Here is a 22,466-nt window from a genome sequence, read left to right as displayed (position 1 = left end):
AATCCTTCAGTGATAACTTAAACTTTGCAAAAGACACTTCCTTCTATCTTGTGAGATGACATTCCACCAGTCCTCTGAAGTACCCTTCCCTTCCAGTGAGTCAAGAAATCTGATTTTGTCACACTACAGGCTTGTTCTTGTTGATCTTTAACAGGAGTTCGGACACTCTAAATATGACATGTAAAATGAGAAACTTCTGGAATATAACATAGAGAAATGTCTTTATGACCTTGAGATAGGCAACGACCTATTAAAAAGAAAATAAATCGCACTAGCAGCAAAGAAAACAATTGATAAATTGTACTACGTTAAAATTCAGAATTTCTTTTCACCAAAACACAGCATAAAGCGAAAGAAAATGCAAGCCAAAAATGCATGCAACCCAACCTTTGAAATATGTTTAACTGGAAATATATATTATGGACAAAGGTACTTGTGTCCATAATGTACACAAATTTTCTAGAAATTAATAAGAGACAGTCAACCTAATAGGAAAATGAAAACAGACTTTTTGAGGCAATTTGGAAAGGGGATATCAGTATTGGTGAAATTGGTAAAATTACTTTGTAAAACTATTCATGAACTATTAAACCTGAACATCTGTATAGGCTTTGAACCAGCACTTTCAATCATGGGTTTATTACCAACAGAAATGGGTATGTATGTGCACCAGAAGGCAAGTGCTAAACTGTCTACAGCACAACAGGTCCTAACATCCAGAAACTAGAAATGACTGTAATTGCCATTAACAATAAAATGAGCCAAAGAATATGTTTATTTGCAGGAGATGTAACACAATGGAATACTATGAATGATCCATAGAGGAAAAAGTGCTACTACATGCAATAACACAGATGAATTTCACAAATATATTACTGAACAACAAAAATGTTAGTCACAAGAGAATACATACTGTATGATTCAATTAATATAAATTTCAAAAACAGACTAAAGTAACTTACGATGTTAGAAAAGAGGGTGGCAATAGTGATAGATATGGGGCACAAAGAGAGTTTAGATGCTGGAAGCAATTAAATATGTATTGGCTTAATTGCCCAATTCAGCTACCTGCATATTTATGATTTGGTAACATTACTGTCTGTAGGTTATTTTTTTTTAGATACTAATTTTTTAAAGGACAGTTAAGCACAGACAGGAGGCAATTCACAAATCTAGTACAAAGAAAATGGCAAAAACCAAAGTGAGTATATAATTGAGAGATTCTCAGTTCCCAAAGTGTATTCAGTATTTTCTTTTCATTGTCAGCCATACAAAATAAGACTTTATATGAGAGAGTTTATCTGGGAAGTGATAGGGCAATTGAGGTTTTCCCTGGGAGATTTTTCAATCATCACTGGGTTAATAGGGCACTGTAGGTATGTTGACTGAGAATAAAAGAAAAAAAAATGCACAGCATTTCTCTAAAGTTTGCATCTAATCTGTTAAACTTTAGTTGAGTTTTGCAAGATTGTCATCTGGGAATACCACACCTCAAAAAAAAAAAGTAGTTGATGCACATAATCTCTTGATTAATTCAGAGGTGTGAATCTCAATCCCTTAGAAAATGAATTGGTAGATAATGGTTAATGATCAGGAAAAAGACAGGAACTTGGGTAAAATGTGAAAAAAATTAGCACCTACATCAGTTTGCTAGGACTGCCATAACAAAGTACCACAGACTAAGAGGCTTTAACAAGAGAAATATATTTACTTTCAGTTCTGAGGGCAAGTCTGAGGTGAAGGTGTTGGCAGAGTTGTTTATGTTGGCAGAATTGCCTGTTTGTCTTGCAGATGGCTGTCTTCTTGTGTCTTCATATGTTCTCCCTGTGTGCACCTGTGTCCTAATTTCCTCTTCTTATAAAGATAACAGTCACATAGAATTAGCACTTGATGAAGTGACCTCATGTAACCTCAATTACCAATATAAAAACCTTACTTTCAAATACAACCATATTCTGGGGTTTTGGACTTCAACATATTAATTTTAGGAAGACAAAGTTCACGATCTTAACATTACATATAACTTTACATTGAAAATTAATGTAAAAATAGCCCATAATTATTTTTAAAATTATTTTTAAACCGTGTTCAAGGGTAGTTATGCCCATAAAAGTGCAAATCATCATGCCAAGGCAAAGAAATTGACAAAAATCTAAGTGAGCAAACACAATTGAAAATACCTGCTCAGTTACTGTTATAGACTGGATTGTGTCCCCTTTCCACAAGTTGATATGTTGAAGCTTTAACGTCCTATATGGCTATATTTGGACATAGGATCATCAAAGAGATAATTAAGATTAAGTGAGAACCTAGGGTGAAGCCCTAATCCATTAGCACTGTTGTCCTTATATAAAAAGGAAGAAAATGCACACACACACATACACAGAGAGAAATGCAATGTTAGTACCCAAAGAAAATGGCCATCCACAAGCTAAAGAAATAAAGAGGCCTCAGGAGAAACCAACTCTGCTAGCACCTTCATCCTGAACTTCCAACCTCAAGAACTGTGAGAAATAAATTTATCTTAGTCCATTTCAGATGAATAAAACATAATATCTTAGACTGGGTAATTTATAAATAGCAGAAGTTTAATTTTCACAGATGTGGAGGTTGGGGAGCCCAAGATAAAGGAGTCAACAGTTTTGGTGTCTGGTGAGGGATCCTCATAGCCATTGTTTTCCTCATGGAATACTCTTATGGCAGAAAACATGTGAATACTGTGTCCTCACATGGTGAAAGGAGCAGAAGGGCAAAAACGGATAAAGCCTGTGTCCTCACATGGCAGAAGAGATGGATGGGCAAAAAGGAGCTAATGTGCTCACTACAACCTCTCTTATAAGAGCACTAATTCCATTCATAAGGGTAGAGCAATCACTTCTGCAAAGGTCCTTCCTTTTAATACTATTACATTGGTTATTAGGTTCCAACATATGCATTTTCAAATCATAGCATTGTTATTTAAGGCATCTAGTTATTGGTGTTTTGTTACACAGTGATAGCAGACTAATTGAGTTACCCAAATATATTTAGTTTCCTTTTCACAGGGTATTATGTATGGAAAGCACATGTTTAAATAAGGGAGAGGACTGGCACATCACAGGGAGATTTGAATTTTATTTAATGATTTATTATTCTTTTTTATATCACTCATTCAATTTTCTTTTCTAAAAAATTTTATTTGAGGTTCAGGGTTACATGTGCATGATTGTTATATAAGTAAAGTCATGTCACGGGGGTTTGATGCAGATTATTTCATTACCCAGGTGCTAAGCTTAGAACTCAATAGTTACTTTTTTTCTGCTACCGTCCCACCTCCCATCCCCCACCCCCTGGTAGGTTGCAGTGTCCGTTGTTCCCCTTTTTGTGTTCAGGTGTTCTCATCATTTACCTCCCACTTATAAGTGACAACATGTGATATTTGGTTTTCTGTTCCTGCATTAGTTTTCCAAGGATAGTGGCCTCCAGCTCCATCTATGTTCCTTCAAACGACATGATCTTGTTCTTTTTTATGGATGCATAGTATTCAATGGTGACTAGGCACCACATTTTCTGTATCCAGTTTTCATTGATGGGTATTAAAGTTGATTCTATGTCTTTGCTATTGTGAACAGGGCTGAAAAGAACATACAAATGCATGTGTCTTTATGATAGAATCATTTATATTCCTTTGGGTATATACCCAGTAATGGGATTTTTGGGTCAAATGGTTTTAACTCTTTGAGGAATCACCACACTGCTTTCCACAATGCTTGAATTAATTTATACTTCCATAAACACTATGTAATTGATCTCTTTTCTCTGCAACCTCATCATAATCTCTTGGTTTTTGACTCTTTAGTAATACCCATTCTGATTGGTGTGAGATGGCATCTCATTGTGGTTTCGATTTGCATTTCTCTAATGCTCAGTTATGTCGAGCTTTTTTCCTATGATTGTTGGCCACATGTATGTCTTCTTTTGAAAAGTGTCTGTTCATGTGCTTTGCCCAGTTTTTAATTTTTTTTTTCCTTGTAAGTTTGTTTAAGTTCTCTATACATGTTGGCTATTAGACTTTTTTCAGATGCAAAGTTTGCAAGTATTTTCTCCAATTCTGTAAATTGTCTGTTATTCTCTTGATAGTTCATTTTGCTGTGCAGAAGCTCTTTAGTTTAATTAGATCCTTTTGTCATTTTGACTTTTGTTGCATTTGCTTTTGGGTTCCTCATCATAAAAATCTTTGCCAATTTCTTTGTCTAGATTGGTGTTGCCTAGGTTGTCTTCCGGATTTTTTTTTTAGTTTTTGCTTTTATATTTATGTCTTTTATTTATGTTTAGTTAATTTTTGTATATGTTATAAGGAAGGGGTAAAATTTCAATATTCTGCAAATGGCTAGCCAGTTATCCCAGCACCATTTATTGAATAGGAAGTCCGTTTTCCATTGTTTGTTTTTGTCAGCTTTGTCAAAGATCAGATGAATGTAGGTGTGTGACCTTATTTCTGGGTTCTCAATTCTGTTCCATTGGTCTATGTGCCTGATTTTGTACAGGTACCATGTTGTTTTGGTTACTGCAGCCCTGCAGTATAGTTTAAAGACAGGTACTATGATGCCTCCAGCTATGTTCTTTCTGCTTAGGATTACCTTGGCTAATCAGGATCTTTTTTGGTTTCATATTAATTTTGAAACAATTTTTTTTTTTTGAGACAGTTTCACTCTTGTTGCCCAGGCTGGAGTGCAATGGCACAATCTCGGCTCACCGCAGCCTCCGCCTCCCAGGTTCAAGTGATTTTCCTGCCTCAGCCTCCAAAGTAGCTGGGATTACAGGCGTGAGCCACTGTGCCTGGCCAGCAATTTCTCTTTTTCTAGTTCTATTAAAAATGTCATTAGTAGTTTGATAGAAATACAACTGAATCTATAAATTGCTTTGGGCAGTATGGCCATTTTAATGATACTGATTTTTCCTATTCATGAGCATGGAATGTATTTCCATTTGTTTGTGTCCTCTCTGATTTCCTTGAACAGTGGTTTGTATTTATCATTGTAGAGATCTTTCACTTCCTGATTAGCTATATTCTTAGGCATTTTATTTTTATTGTGTCAGTTATGCATGGTATTGCATTCATGATTTGGCTATCAGTATGGCTACTGTTGGTGTATAGGAATGCTCATGATTTTTGTACATTGATTTTGTATCCTGAGACTTTTCTGAAGGTGTTTATCAGCTTAAGGATCTTTTGGCCTGACAGTATGGGTTTTTCTAGATAATAGAATCATGTCATCTGCAATCAGGAATATTTTGACTTCCTTTCTTCCTATTTGGATGTCTTTAATTCCTTTCTCTTGCTTGACTGTTTGGGTCATGACCTCCAATGATATGTTAAATAGGAGTAGTGAGAGAGATGGCATCATTGTCTTGTGCCTGTTTTCAAGAAGAATGCTTCCAACTTTTGTCCATTCAGTATGATTGTTGACTATGGGTTTCCCACAGATGGCTCTTATTATTTTGACGTATTTTTCCTCAATACCTATGTTGTTATGAGTTTTAATATGAAGAAATGCTGAGTTTTAATGAAAACCTTTTCTGTATCTATTTAGAGAATCATGCAGTTTTGTACTTCTGTTTATGTGATAAATCGTGTTATTGATTTATATATGTTGAACCAATCTTGCTTCCTAGGGATAAAATCTACTTTACTGTGGTAGACTCACTTTTTGATGTGCTTTGGTTTGCCAGTATTTTGTTGAGGACTTTGCATCAATATTCAACAAGGATATTGGCCTGAAGTTTCTTTCTTGTGGTGACTCTGCCAGGATTTGGAATCAGGATAATGTTGGCTTCAAAGAATGAATTGTGGAGGACTCCCTCCTCTTCAATTTTCTGGAATAGTTACAAGAGAAATGGTTCCAGCACTTCTCTGTATGTATTGTAGAATTTGGATTTGAATCTGTCTTGTCCAGGGCTTTTCTGGGGGGTGTGGGGATGTGGTAGGCTGTTACTGATTCAATTTAAGAGCTCATTATTGGTCTGTTCAGGAATGTAATTTCTTCCAGATTCAGTCTTGGGAGGGTGTATATATCCAGGAATTTATCCAATTCTTCTAAATTTTTTAAGTCTGTTTGCATAGAGGTAGTCATAAGAGTCTCTAATGGTGGTTCTGTGGGGGCAGTGGTAATATCTCCTTTGTCATTTCTGATTGTGTTTATTTGGATTGTCTCTCTTTTCTTCTATATTAGTCTAGCTAGTGGTCTATCTATCTTACAAATTTTTTCAAAAAATCTAGCTCCTGGCTTTGGTTATCTTTTGAATGGTTTTTCATATCTCAAACTCCTTCAGTTTACCTCTCATTTTGGTTATTTCTTGTCACCTGCTAGCTTTGGGGTTGGTTTGCTCTTGCTTCTCTAGTTATTTTAGTTGTGCTGTTAGGTAGTTAATTTGAGATCTTTCTAACTTTTTGAGGTCAGCATTTAGTGCTATGAGTTTCCCTCTTAACCCTGCTTTAGCTTTGTCCTAGAGATTCTGGTATATCTTTGTTCTCATTAGTTTCAAATACTTCTTGATTTCTGCCTTAATTTCATTATTTACCCCAAAGTAATTCAGGAGTAGGTTGTTTAATTTCCATGTTATTCTATGGTTTTGAGTGATTTTCTTAGTCTCAAATTCTATTTTTATTGTGCTGTGGTCCAAAAGAGTGGTTGGTATGATTTTGGTTTTTTGCATTTGTTGAGTATTTTTTTTTTATGCCTAATTGTGTTGTAAATTTTAGAGTATGTGCCATCTACAGATGAAAACAATATATATTCCATAGTTTTGGGGTAGAGAGTTCTGTAGATGTCTATCAAGTCCATTTGATCCAGTTTTGAGCTCAGGTCCTGAATATCTTAATTAATTTTCTGCCTCGATGATCTGTCTAATACTGTCAGTGGCATGTTATTATGTGAAAGTTTAAATTTTTTTTGAGGTCTCTAAGGAATTGTTTTATGAGTCTAGGTACTTCTGTGTTGGATGCATATATATTTAGAATAGTTAAGTCTTCTTGTTGAATTGAACCCTTTATCATGATACACTACCCTTTTTTGTCTTTTTTGTTCTTTGTAGGTTTAAATTCTATTTTTTTGTCTGAAATTACGATTGCGACCCATGCTTTTCTCTGTTTTCCATTTGCTTGGTTGATTTTTTTATCCCTTTAAGTCTATCAGTGTCACTGCATGTCACGTGGCTTGCTTAAAGGCAGCATACCACTGGGCCTTGCTTCTTTATCCAGCTGTGTCATTTAATTAAGGCATTTAGTCCGCTTGCATTTAAGATTAGCATTGATTATCTGTGGATTTGATCTTGTCATTGTATTGTTAGCTGTTTGTTATGCCAACTTGTTTGTGATTGCTTTATAGTGTCACTGGTCTGTTCATTTAGGTGTGTTTTTGTAGTGGCTGGTAATGGTCTTTCCTTTCCAGCTTTAATGCTTCATTCAGGAGCTCTTGTAAGGCAAGTCTGGTGGTAACTACTTTTTTCAGCATTTGTTCATGTGAAATGGATCTTATTTCTCCTTTGCTTATGAAGCCCAATTTGGCCAGATATAAAATTCTGAGTTAAAATTTGTTTTCTTTAAGAAGATTTAATATAGCCCCCCAACCTGTTTTGGCTTGTAGGGTTTCTGCTGAAAGGTCTGCTATTAATCTGATGAGCTTCTTTTTGTAAGTTATCTGTCACTTTCTGATTCCTTTAATTTATTTATTTATTTATTTTTTTTTTGGCCTTAGACAATCTGATGTTTATGTGCATTGAAATATCTTGTGGGAGTTCTCTGCATTTCCTCAATTTTAATGTTGGCCTCTCTATCTAGGTTAGGAAACTTCTTATGTAGGCTAACCTAAAATATATTTTCCACGTTGCTTACACTCTCCTCATCTCTTTCAGGGATGCCAATGAGTTGTAAATTCAATCTGTTTACACAATCCTGTATTTCTCTGATGTTTTGTTCATTTCTTTTTATTCTTTTTTTGTTTTTGTTTTTAAATTATTTTCTGACTGTCTTATTTCTGAAAGCCAGTCTTCAAGCTCTGAGATTCTTTACTCGGTTTGGTATATTCTGCTGTTAATACTTGCAATTTCATTAGGAAATACTTATAGAGTGTTTTTTAGTGCAGTAACATCAGTTACATTATTTTTTATACTGGCTATTTTTTCTGTCAGCTCCTGTATCATTTTATTGTGATTCTTAGCTTCCTTAGCTTGAGTTTCAACATTCCCCTGAATATTGATGATCTTCATTCCTATCCATATTCTCAATTATATTTCTGTCATTTTAGCTATCTCAGTTTGGTTAAGAATTCTTGCTGTAGAATGAGTATGATCATTTGGAGGAAAGAAGGAACTCTGGCTTTTGAGGTGTCAGGGTTCTTTGGCTGGGTCTTTCTCATCTTTGTGGGTTGATGTTTTATTTAATCTTTGAAGTATCTGTTTTTTGGTTAAGATTTTTCCTTTTTTCCTATTTGAAAACCTTGAGTTTAATTGTGGTATAGGGTAGGTTCAGTCACCTGGTTTCATGACTGGAAGCTTTTAGGGGCCAAGTCTCATCTCAAGACTCCTGAACTGGGTGTTTGAACTCTGGGAGACTGATATTAGGCCCCAGATTTTATCTCTTGCTCCTCAAAGGTTAAGAACCTGCTACGCTCGAGAGACCAAAGTGCTTTTGGACTTCTGGTCACAACACTCTAATGAGTGGTGTCAGACAAAGCACTTCCTATGGCAGTGGAAGCTGGATCCATCTTAATTCACATGTGGCAGCAACGACATCAGTGGCAGCATAGCAGGGTGCAGGCTTTTTGGTAGTGACAGGGTGTTAATTGTGTGGTTGGTTGCTGGCCTCTGTGCAGGCATTCACAGCAGTGTTTATGGCAGTACAACTCAGTGGGAGTAGGGATCCCACACCAGTCATGGTGCACATGTTCATGCTGATGTCAGCATGGGGGTACCATGCTTGAGAGTGCAGTATTAGGTGCACCCTCTCTGTGCACACTGTTGGCAGTAGCCACTCTGGGTGGGGGCAGGTCTGCTGTTTTCCATGCCTAGTTTCACACCAGCAGTAGTGTTGGTCCAGAAGTGGGGCAATGGTTGGGGCAGGGTTGGCAGGCTCCATGCTCTCCAAAAACAATGGCCATGCAGTGTAGGTGGGGGTGTGTGCACTCACTTCTGCCACAGTGGCACAGCAGGGTGCATGTGCACTGACAGAGTGTGCTAGATCTTTCCATGCACATACACGCTGGCAAAGCAATGGGGGAGGCTGGTTGTGGGTGAGTGACTGCAGGCAAAGTGGCATGGGGGAGGCTGCAGTGGAGGAGGGCAGGGGTCGACTGGTGTGCATCCGTGGGGTCAATCTATTGACGCACTCTGCCTGTCAGACACAATCTGCCAGCACAGGAGCTATATGATGTGGGCCCCCAGAAGTTACCTGGGGACTGCACTGTAAGCAGGCATAGCCAGGCTGGGGACTCGGAAGAAGCAAGCAGACTGAGGGGTATTGGTGGGTGGCGGGGAGGTGCCCTGATTCATGGGCAGCACCACCATGCAGAGTTCAGGACCAACACTTCCTTTAGGGCAAAAATGTCCCATGGGAACTAGTGGAACCTTGGGGTATGGAGATCCCTGGCCATGCTCCACTACAGACACACCCACACCAAAGCCTCTGGGCTCTGCACTGGCTGGAGTTCTGCCCCCTACCACTTGTATAAGCAGTTTTCTCTGCCAACTCAAGTGTCCGTAGTTGTAGAGGGGTCTCTGCCTGCCAGGATTCCAGAGGTCTGCGGGGAAACTGGGTTACTCCTTGGCAGTTCAAGTCATTGGCTGCCTTAGTCACTGGGGGCTGGGAGTGAGTCCCTGTGCATGGTAGCCCCTTGCAGGATTCCCACCTTCCTCCCCCTTCGGGCTAGCTTCTGTGTCTTCCCTCCATCCACTCTCAGTGCCTTCTCTTCTGAAGATCTGTTAGGAGTGCACCAGTCATCCCCATCCCTGTGTGGCGCTGTTCCACCTGGCTGAGTCTAGTCAGCCATTTTGCTCAAATCCACCAGAAAACTCTATAAAAATCTATGCTGAGTAACTACAATAGGATCCTTGATTCCAGCAATCCCACTTTTAGGTATTTATTCAAAAGAAATGACAACATACGTCCATACAAATACCTGTACACATATGTTCATTATAACTTTATTATAACAGCCAAATACCCCAGCAGCCAGCCCCCAACCAGTACCGGGGACCACTCAAACTCCTGTTTTTGATTTTTGATACATACTTTCATTGAAATGTTGGTAAAATAAACATGGGGTCTTTAGTGAGACAATTTATAGATGTGTATGTGTGTGTGTGTATATATATTCATATTTATACATATATGCGCTTTTTATGTTTACATAAAAGATCATGGCAAAAACAAGTAAAAATTGACATAACTCTATTTTAAAGTAAAATAAAACTAAGAAAAGCAAAATATAATAAATAAAAACATGGATTATCGTGATTATTTCATTACAAAGTATTTTACATTGGGTATATTAAAATTTCAAGATGAAATTGTTTCTACTTTGATAGAATAACTGGTAGTGGACTTGCCCTCCTTTCAGAAAAATTACAAAACTGAAAATACAGGTAAAACACTGTTTGCAGACATCCACAAACATGCAGCATAGAACTGTAATCAGTGAAGAAGGGTTAAAAGAAGGTAAGCACCACAATATCACAAACAGAGAAATAGGAAAGGTAAACTCAGGGAAATATCAGTAATCTCCCTGAATTGAAAAGACCAGAATTGAAATTTTGGAAAGTTTAGATGGCTAAACTTTGGAATTTGTAGAGTACCAGAGTTGAAGGAATAGCATAGAGAAAGAGCTTCACAAATCTGCATAGAAAAGCCTTTAAGTTTTTGCTCAGTAAAAAGCTGTGCATGTATACGAAGAAATTCTACAAGTTAAAACAGACAACAACTGGACAGTCTTTACTTGAACAATTCCCAGAAATTACACAGGGAGGGAAGACATTTAAAGTCTAACCAATCAGGTTGAAAAACTCATTTAATCCTTCTCTACAGAAAAATATGTCACACTTTACCTGACCAATCAGGTTGATAGATTTTTCTGTAGAGAAGGATTAAACTGATCTGTAAGTAATATAGCTGCCTGTCTAAATATAATTCAAATATCGTTAATGTAGGACAACAAATATAGACACTTAATGCCATAATATTCACAGATAACTACTATACAGTGAAAAATCATTAGATATGCAAAGAAGCCAAAAATTATGACCCATAAAAGCAAAATGATGGATAAAAATATGCCATGCTAACAGCAATAGCAAGAAGAAAGATGCAGTAACTATATTAATTTCAGACAAGGCAGATTTGAGAGTAAGGAAAAATATTAAACGTAAAGAAGGGCATTACATAATGATAAAAGAATCAATTCTCCAAAAGATATAAAAATTCTTAAAATGTATGTGCTTAACAATGTGCATTGAATATGTGAAACAAGAAGTGACAGAAATGAAAGGAGAAATAGAAAAATCTACCTTTACATAGTTGGAGATTTCAACACACTCCACTCTCATTATGACAGATTCAGAATTCATAAAATCAGTATGGATGTATTTGAACAGAATAGTATCTTTAATAAACTAAGTGTAATGGACATTTATAGAAAAATTTATTCAAAAACAGAAAAATAAACATTTTCTTAAGCTTATATTAAACATTTACCAACTTAGAAAGTATTCTGGGCCATAAAAGTCACTTTAATTAATTTAAATTAATAACAATCATACAAAGTATGCTTTCAGACCATAATAAAATGAAAGTAGAAATCAGTGACTGAAAGTTACATGGAAAACATCCAAAATACTTGGAGATTAAACAACACACTTTAAAATAACATATATGTGTAATAAGAAGTGTGAAGATAATTTTAGAAAATATTTTTAAATATCTCAAATGGAAATTATTGACTTTTGTCAATATTGTCAAGAATAGAACCAAGGTAGTACTTAGAGAGAAATGTATAGCATTTAATGCATATACTAGAAAAGAAGGGAGAACTACAATCAGCAATCAAATTTCCAATTTAGAAAACTAAAAAAATAGCAAATTAAATCCAAAGCATGCAGAAGAAAAGTCAACATTAGAAATTATAAACAGAGCAGAAATCAATGAAATTGAAAACAGGAGCCCAGCTAACAAAATAAAGATTATGAGATATTGATCCTCTCATTATGTTGTTAGCTGGTATCCTGTTTTCAATTTCACTGATTTCTATTATTTCTAATCTTTACTTTCATCTACCCAGGTGAATATAAGTTGTTCTATTAGAAAGACACATGCAAGCATACGTTCATCACGGCACTATTCGCAATAGCAAAGACATGGAATCAACCTAAATGTCCATCAATGACAGACTGAATAAAGTGTGCTATGTATATACCATGGAATACTATGGGTTTTTTGTTGTTGTTTGTTTTATTTTATAGGATTAAAAAAGAATGAGATCATGCCCTTTGCAGGGACAGGGATGGAGCTGGAGGACATTATTCTTAGCAAACTAACACAGGAACAAAAAAACAAATATCACATGTTCTCACTTATAAGTGGGAGCTAACTGATGAGAACACATGGACACATAGAGAGGAACAACACACATGGAGAGTAGAGGACGGTAGGAGGGAGAGGATCAGGAAATACCAGTAATGATTACTGGCCTTAATACCTGGACGATGAAATAATCTGTAGAACACATCTTTACGACACAAGTTTACCCATATAACAAACCTGCAAATGTACCCCTGAACTTAAAATAAAAGTTAAAAGGTAAATATCAACGCTGAATGGAAATGGTTGAAATGCCTGACTTAAATCGCATAGAGTGGCAAGCTGGATTAAAAGACAAGACTTAACTGTCTGCTATCTTTATGAAACCCATATCACATGTAATGACACCAACAGGCTCAAAGAAAAGGAATGAAGAAAGATCTTCAATGCAAATGAAAAACAAAGAAGAGGAGGAGTCACTATTGTTATGTCAGATAAAACAGACTTTAAATCAACAACAATTAAGAACAACAAAGAAAGACATTACTTAATTACAAAGGTTTTAATTCAGCAAGTATACTTAACTATCTTAAATATATCTGTACCCAGCCTTGGAGCACCCAGTTTCATAAAAGAATTTTTTTTTTAATTTACAAAAAGCCTAAACACAAAACACACACACACACACACACACACACACACACAATAATAGTGGGAGACTTCAACGCCCCACTGACAACATTAGACAGATAATCAAGGTGGAAATATAATAAATTCTGAAATTAGACTTGACACTTGACCAACTGAACCTAACAAGCATCTACAGAGCTCCAGCAAATAACTACAGAATATGCATTATTTTCATCTGCATACAGAAGATATTCTAAGATTAACCACCTGTTGGTTATAAAGCAAGTCTCAAAAACTTAAAATATTGAAATCGTATCAAGCACACTCTTGACCGCAGTGCAATAAAAATAGAAATCAATATCAAGAACATCTCTCAAAACTACACAGATACATGGAATATAAACAACTTACCCTTGAATAACTCTTGGGTGAACAACAAAACTAAGGCAGAAGTAAAAAAAATATAAACTAAATGAAAACAGAGACAAAAATTAACAAATCTTTGAGATGCAGCTAAAGCAACGTTAAGTGGAAAATTTACAGTGCTAAATGCCTTCATTAAAAAGTTAGAAAGATCTGAAATTAATAATCTAACATTGCACCTAGAGAAACTAGAAGAAAAGAAACAAATCAACTCCAAAACTAGCAGAAGAAAAGAAATAACTAAAATCAGAGAACTTAGTGAAATTGAAATACAATAATCCCTAAAAAGATCAATAAAACTGAGTTGTTTCTGCAAAAAAAACAAACAAGATTGACAGACCAAAGGCAAGACTGATAGACTAACAAAGTAAAAAAAAAAAGAGAGAGAGAAGATTCAAATAATTCCTTGCATCAGTGTGTTCTAGATAAGGAACATGGAGTCTAAATAGATTATTTTGGATCTTTAAGATTTAATGACTGTCCTGCTGTGTTTGGGACTCATATGGGGCCTATATCCCCTCTGTTTTGGACGATATCTCCCTTTTGGAATGGGAATATTTACCCAATGCCTGTATCCTCATTGTATCTTGGAAGTAACTAACTTATTTTTTATTTTACAGCCTCATACGTAGAAGGAACTAGGCTCATCTCAGATGAGATTTTGGACTTTTGAGTTAATGCTGAAATGAGTTAAGACTTTGGAGGACAGTTTGGAAGGCATGAATATATTTTGGAATGTGAGAAAGCCATGAGATTTTGGAGGGGGTAGGGGCAGAATGATATGGTTTGGCTCTGTGTCCCACCCAGATCTTATGTTTAATTGTAATCCCCAATGTTGGCCCAGCACGGTGGCTCAAGCCTGTAATCCCAGCACTTTGGGAGGTCGAGGCAGGCAGATCACTTGAGGTCAGGAGTTTGAGACCATCCTGACCAAAATGGTGAAACTCTGTCTCTACTAAAAAGGCAAAAATTAGCTGGGCGTAGTAGTGAATGCCTATTAGTTCCAGCTACTCAGGAGGCTGAGGCAGGAGAATCACTTGAACCTGGGAAACAGAGGTTGCAGTGAGCCGAGATCGCGTCACTGAACTCCAGCCGAGGTAACAGAGTGTGACTTCATTTCAAAACAAAACAAAACAAAATCCCCCATGTTGGAGATGGGGCCTGGTGGGTGGTGATTAAATCATGGGAGCAGATTTCTTCTTGGTGCTGTTCTCATGATAGTAAGTGAATTCTCATGATATCTGGTTGTTTAAAAGTGTGTAGCACCTCCCCTTCTCTCTTCCTGTAACTCCAGCCATGTGAAGGGCTGCCTCCCCCTTCACCTTCTATCATGATTGTAAGTTCCCTGAGGCCTTCCCAAAAGCTGATGCCACCATGCTTTCTGTACAGCCTGTGGATCCATAAGCCAATTAAACCTCTATTCTTTGTAAATTACCCAGTCTCAGTTTTTTAGAACAATGAGAGAATGCACTAATACAATCATGGAAGAGACAAAACCACGAGAGATCCTCTATATCACTCACCATGTTTTGTAGCACACTGCATACTTTTATCATATCAGTTATTGCTCTGTACTGTAACATGGAGTTTGCCTATCTGTTTGATTCATGGTGTTTTAGGTCAAGGTATGGTATGGATTTCTAGTGTGCATTAATATCCAATGGAGTTTTCTCCCCCCTTCAGGTACACAGGATAATTATACTTTCCTTTATAATTAGGCTGCAGATGGTGCCACAGTTATGGCTAATTGGTTTAAAAAAATCAGTTCCAGTCTTTTCTTCCCCTGACAGGTTATCACATATACACATTCTAAATGGTGTAGCTTCAAGAGAGTGAAAAGTCTATCAGCCTCTGTCCCTGGGTGATTGTGCAGAGCCTCCGAAATTTGCCAGCCTCTGTAACTGCAGCATAGCCCAACCTACTAGGATGAATAAAAAAAAAAAAAAAAAAAAATTAAGCTTACTTTGATTGTAGATGTGGAAACAGTAAAATAAAATAAAACATTTTAATATAGCTGGGAAGGATGGTAACCATATTATACAATGACAAGACATTTGGAATAACTGTCATGTTTCACAAATTATTCATTAGAACATAGAACAAATGAACTTGTAGACAAAAAGAAGTTAGAAAGCAAAGTAGAAAATGAAAATGTTATTAGGTTGGTGCAAAAGTAATTGTGTTTTTTGCAACAATTTCATTGCAAAAATCTCAATTACTTTTGCATCAACCTAATGGTAATTGTGTTAGTTGTTATTTGTTGTGTTTGGCATAGTATTACAAGCAAAAGAAGAACTCCGAAAATAATTGGTTAGTTTCAAAGCAAATAATAATAATAATGGAAATAGAAAAGTCCAGAAATTCCAGTGTTTAAAAGACTACTTCTGAGCTCCAAATATAAAAGGCAAGAGTGATAAGACTTTAAGGAATGAATGCCCAATAAAACTTTTAATCTGATTTAAATTTCCTCTGGGAAAAGTTTGCTTAAGAGTGTGGCACCTAGTAAAACCTTTTAATTTAATAAAGTAACTCAGAACAAAAATCCCATTAAGTTTGTGGCCTTCCAAGAGACCATACTAACAGCCTCATCTCAAGGCAGTCCCCATTAAATTGAGGGAGAGAAGGGAGGTTCACAAAGTCTCTCTCTCTCTCTCTATATATATATATATATATGTGTGATATATATATGCTATATTATATATCATAAAACTAAATATAAATATGTAATATATAAATATATAACAAATAATAAAATGAAAACATACAGCATAGTGTAATCCATAATATTTTTATAATTTATATAATGTTTGAGAATATAACTTGAAAAGAACTGGTGTTTTAGCTGCTGATTTTTTTGCCATAAGAATATGTTTATTTTACAAGTGATTTTAATTCTTTAGCCACAATGTCCCTATATTTTTACATTACCCCGTATTTTTCTATACTATTTATACATTAGATACAGAATTTGTTAGAAGTTAAAAGGAAAAAACACATTCTTTTGCTGAGCAATAGCTCATTATATTTAACTTAAAAAATTATTAGCTTGTTGAATATCAAAACTTGAAGCTGCTGGGAATCACATTTATTTTTAGGTTCCAAAATAGTTCTGAGTCCTCAATAGGAAAGCCTCTTTTATAAACTATAACAAAACTCTCATCTGAAAATTAAATACTATAAAATTGACACAACTATATCTATATTGAATGTCTTTATAATATCCAGAAACCTTCTGGGTTTTTAGAAATGACAATGAAAATAGATTTACATTCTGGCTTTATAAATCAATTTTTATTTTAGAAAATTTTGAACATATAGAGAATACTATATACAACACCACGTATTCACCATCTTTAATATCATTTAGCCAATAATGTTCTAGTATATATCTCTAAAATTCACACCTAAAGAAAACACAGAAAACATGTTTATCACATATTAACATTTAATAATAATGTCTACGGTAAAGTATCACTGAGCCTATTTCTCCAGTTTCTTCATGAACATTTATTACAAACTTTTTTCAAATCAGAATCCAAAGAGGATCTGCACATCCATATTCCTGGAGTGTTTCCTAAGTGTATTTTACTCTATATGTTCACTATATTTGTGGGAAAAGGCCACTGGTAGTCCTGAGATCAGCAGGGATCAGCATCATCTGGGAACATCATCTGGGAACTTAAATTGAACTTAAACTTAGAAATGTAAGTTCTCAAGGAACGCTCCAAACCTATTGAACCTGAAACTCTAGAGTTAAGAGCCCAACAATCTGCTGATGCACGCTAAAGTTTAAAACCTACTACTATAGTTCTACACACTCAAGATTTCATAGATTGTATTTTCATGATACTATTTAATATGTTGATCTATTTCCCATATGTCATACAGATTGCGGTTCTCAGGTACACTTGTTTGGGAATGAAAATTCACATATAGTGGGCTTCTTTAACTTTCCATAGAATCATATACAGAGATTCATAATGTCCCGTTGTCTCCTTTTACAGTGATAAAAAGTTTGATCAGTAAGTCAAGTGTGTCAGCTTCATTCATCAATTCATTATTAAATTATCCATCAGCTTTTCACATAATAGTTTCAGCATTCATTTACGATCATTTCTCAAATCTGTGATTTCACTAGACTTTGCAAAATGGGAATATACTAATTCTTTCAATTTGTTATTTGTTAGCAAAAGTAATTTTTAAAAACTTTTTGCACTATTTGGCTACCCTGAGTACAATTTGCACAAGAGAAGCAAGAAAACTGCCCGACTCTTTCCTTCATTTGCCAGTTTCCAAAACTGGTTCCACAGAAACCTGCAAACTGAAGTTGTTTTTTTTAACTCAACATAATTAATTCATGAATTTGCAATGTGTTTCTATCCACTGTAGTTATTACTACTTTTGATGCTCATATTATCTGAACTTTGGCTAGCAGGAAACTCTTTAGGCATCTGAATCCTTTTAACGTGATGCAAATCATTTCTTTTTATAGCTTTCCTGTTTTCTGGCATGACAACATGCTCCAGGCTCATTTTGCACATTTTGTTTACCACTCCCCCTTTTTTAAAATTATTATTTCTCCAAGAATCTCTGGTTGCCTTAATTGGAAAAATCATAGAGTTCATCATTGCAAATTTAGGACAACTCATCACATATATGTTTGTCTTTTTTTTTTTTTCAGTGCAAATCAAGAAAACAGATTTACAGATTTTAGAATTTATATCATAAATTCTTACTGATATTTTCCCTTTAAAATTAGTTCAGAGTATTAAGTATCTGTTTAATTATACTGAAAGTCTTAGCTTCCAATGACATTAACACAAATATTTATTTGCTTTCTCTGGCAATATCTACACAAATCTTCAGAATAAAATGATCAATATGGTTAGTAAAAATATAATCATAAGTCAGTTTAATGTTTCTTTGCATTTTCTTTCGTCCTTAGGCTAATCCCTACTAAGGATACGTAGTTAACTCATTTTAAAGTCATTTGAAATAATTATGTGTGAGTGTAGGCCTCTGACAAGATACACAGTTCAGATGGTATAATTTTTGTTTTTTTATTTTTAAGTATTGATTTTTCATTTTGATTTCATTTTGTTTTTAATATGTAAGACAGTTATATACTACCAAAGTCAAATTTACAAGCATGGTAATCTGTCTTCCATTTCCTTCCACTACACCCTGTCCCTATCACTTTTTATTTAGGTGAACATTTTGCTAATTTGTTTCAGTATTACCTTATTTTTTTGTAAAGAAAAAAATAAATATGTATAGATATAGATATATCAATTTTTCTTATTTAAGTGCAAGTTAGCGTACCATACAAATTGTTATATATGTGCCCTTTCTCACTTCATAACGTGTTTTTGATGTCATTCCATAATAGCATACAGAGGTCTTCCTTATTTCTTTTTACACTTGTACAATATTTAATTGTTTGGCTGCTCAATCATTTTCTTAAACAGTCCCCTATTACTGGACATTCAGATTGTTTCCAGTTGTTTGCAATGACAAAACCAGTGCTGTAAGAAATAATTATGTGGATACATATTTTTATATATATACTTTTTTAATTTGTAAAGAACAGAAATGTATTTCTTACAGTTCTGGAGGATGGGAAGTCTAAGATCAAGGAGCTGGCACTTGTTGACTAGGGCTTAATTGCTGTGTTCTCACATACAGAAGGCAAACTAGCAGGATGCTCCCTGAAGCCTCTTTTATTAAGGGCCTTCATCCCAGTCCTGAGAGAATCCCTCATGGCCTAGTGATCTCTTAAAGGGCCCACCTCTTGATGCTGTCACATTGGCAACACTTGAATTTGAGGGGACACATTCAAGCCATAGCAAACTGAACATTTCTCCCATGCCAGATAGCACCATGTTCTTTGTCAGTAGGTATTGGTAGAGGGGCACTGCAGAATAAAGGGGCTTCTCTTGCTTCTAAGATGATACTGTGACAGTTAATTTTATGTGTCAACTTGACTGGGCCGCAGGGTGCCTAGCTACTGGGTCATACTTTTTTTTTTTTAAGAGATTTAACTTCTGCTCTGATTTTCCAATCATAAGGTCAAACATTATGCTAGGTGTTTCTGTGAGGGTGTTTTCACATGAGATTGACATTTAAATCAGTGAACTTTGAGTAATGCAGACTGCCCTCCTCAATGTTAGTAGGCTTGATGCAGTCAGGTGAAGGTCTGAAGAGAAGAAACGACTGTCCTCTTCCAAGAACAAGAGAATCCTCCAACAGATACCTTTGGACTGGACCTGCACCATCAGCTTTCCTGGGTCTCCAGCCTCCTGCCTCACACTCCAGCTTCTGGACTTGTTAGACATAATAATAATCACACAAGCCAATCCTTTTAAGGGAGTTTGTCTGGAGAATCTTGACAAACACAAACATCTACTGAGAGTTCCTGTCCAAGTTTTGCTCACACCCTAGCAAGAGGCTTCTGGCTTACCAGTAGAAGGTGTGAGGTTCTTTGCTTGTAAGACTGATCCACCAGCTGTACACCAGCTCTGGCCCAAGGCGAAACAGGGAATTTCCCCATCACTGAGTAGGCTATAGCCACTCTCTCTCCATCAGGCCTGACTTCACTATAGGTAACGGGAGCCCCTTTCAAGGTTATTCTTAACTTGGGTACTCTCAGTCCTAGAACATCGTAGCTCTCTTTCATCCCTCTTAAAAGCTAATACCATTATCAGTTAACAGTTTTTTATATTAAAATTATCCCTGTTCAAGTTAATGGTATGGTTTCTGTCTCCTGACTAGATATCAGGATCCAGTATTTACTGTCATATTTCTACTACTTTATGTTTAAAGTTTTTCATAATATTTAAACTGAATTTTTGATCATTCATTAAATACTTACACAGAACAGGACAAAGGATGATTTTCCTTTGTCTACTTATTGTAAGGAAGTGTCCAAGATTTATCACTACATCGTGATTACTGGTGGTCACCAACTTATGATGGTTTTAGGATTTTTTGACTTTATGATGGGTTTACAGGGATGCAGCCCCATTTCAAGCTGAGGAGCTCCTTAGGACTTACAAATTATGCCTCTTTCATACCACGGTAAAATTGGAAAATTGTTACATCAGGCTGTCATTAAGTAGGAGGCTGCTGTGTTGCTAACGTTATATGCATTTTTAACTTATGATGGGTTTACTGGGAATTAACCACAATGTAAATCGAGGACCATTTGTATATTGTATGATTTTTGCTAATGCATTGAGAGAGATCTGTGTAAATTATCTATGACTTCAAAATATGCATATTACCTCCAACTGTGTTAACTCATGTTTTTTAAGAGAATAAGGGTATTTTCACCCTATGTGGATGTGCTGTAGAATTTTTCTAAGCTACAAAAGTCTATAAATAACAAATCAACTTAAACTTTTTGGGAAATAATTTCTACTAAAGATTCATAATCGGCGTATTCCTTCAATGACTGTACAAGTTCATCCAGTGGATAATCTCCTTGCATAAAAGTTTCAAGATCATGCAGTGTCTTGCTTATTCTGTGATCTGTGACCCGGTTCTGTGGAAAATTATATGTTCTTATTTTCTCTGATCTTCCTTTACTTCCAATCTGAATTTTTCTAGCATTCTGTCTTTTATTTGTTTCTTTTTCTAGATGCATGCTGTACAGTTTGGCACATAACTTTGTCATAGCCAGCTCTCTATTTTTCAGTTGAGATCTCTCTTGTTGACATTTAGAAACAACACTTGTTGGAAGATGAACTATCCGGACAGCACTGTCTGTGGTATTTACATGCTGCCCCCCAGCTCCACTGGCTTGCTTAGTGTCAGTTCTCAAATCTTTCGGATTAATCACGAGATTAATCTCAGTAGGCTGGGGTAATATCGCTACAGTCATGGTGCTAGTATGGATGCGGCCTTGCTTTTGTGTCTTTGGCACTCTTTGTACTCTGTGCACACCTCCTTCAAATTTCATGTGCCTATAGGCTTCTGAACCCCCAATACTGGCAGATGCATGTCTAAGGCCACCTATTTCACTTGGAAAATACTCCAGGGTTTCGAAATGCCGTCTTTTAAATGCAGCATATTGTTGATACATATCAAATATCTCTGAAGTAAACAACATTGCCTCCTGACCTCCAACTCCTGCAGTTCATTTTCATCTGTTTCTTCTGAGGGAACCAAAAGTAAGATAATCTGATGCTTCAACTGAGTTATTTCTTTTTGACACAGAGTTATTTCATTCTCTGCAAGTTTCCTTAAATCTTCATTCTCATCGTGCAGCAAGGGCTCGGTCTCCCGCAGCTCCTGCTCCTTCTCGTTCAGCAGTTGGATCACTGCCGCCGCCAACTCCGGCCTCCTGACCTTCAAATGGGCTTCAGACCCCGCCTGGCGCTGGAGGAAGGTCCGCAAGGGCCCGCCCTGGGCGAACAGCTCCTGCAACGGCGGGCTACTGGAGCTCAGGGGCCGGCGGGCTGGGCCAATGGCCCCGCGGGGCCAGAGCCACCGGGCAGCGCCCCACAGAAGCCGGGACCGCCTATATTTTTATATTTTTTTGCTAGATGACTTTGAGATGGATTCTTAGAAGTGGACTCTGAGTCAAAAGTAAATAAATGTGTTTGGCCATTGTGATGGTTAATATTGAGTGTCAACTTGATTGGACTGAAGGATGCAAAGTATTGTTTCCGGGTGTTGCCAGGATAAATTAACATTTGCATCAGTGGGCTGGGAGAGCAAGACTTACTCTTAGGAAGACACACCCACAATGTGGGTGGGCACCATTCAGTTGCCTGCCAGTGTGGCTACAAAAATCAGGAGAAGAAGGTGGAAGAAGCTGACTTGCTGAGTCTCCCAGCCTTCATCTTTCTTTTGTGTTGGATGC

The 22,466-nt window shown here is 36.4% G+C and overlaps 1 protein-coding gene and 1 pseudogene across 2 annotated transcripts in view; one reads left to right on the top strand and one right to left on the bottom strand.

Annotated features, from left to right (window-relative positions):
- Positions 1-20,275: 20,275 nt before the first annotated feature.
- Positions 20,276-22,115, bottom strand: LOC112615695 (annotated as a pseudogene). Its single transcript, XR_003117445.1, has one exon. The product of XR_003117445.1 is annotated as a peptide chain release factor 1-like, mitochondrial pseudogene (transcript).
- TAC4 (tachykinin 4) overlaps positions 21,956-22,466 on the top strand; it is a 46,067-nt gene continuing 45,556 nt past the window's right edge. The window contains 1 exon segment of the mRNA XM_025371840.1: positions 21,956-22,110. Within this exon segment, the coding sequence (XP_025227625.1) occupies positions 21,956-22,110 (155 nt within the window).

The sequence above is a fragment of the Theropithecus gelada genome, chromosome X, assembly GCF_003255815.1.
Source record: "Theropithecus gelada isolate Dixy chromosome X, Tgel_1.0, whole genome shotgun sequence".
NCBI classification, from domain to species: Eukaryota; Metazoa; Chordata; class Mammalia; order Primates; family Cercopithecidae; genus Theropithecus; species Theropithecus gelada.
This window is presented reverse-complemented; position numbering and strand designations above follow the sequence as displayed.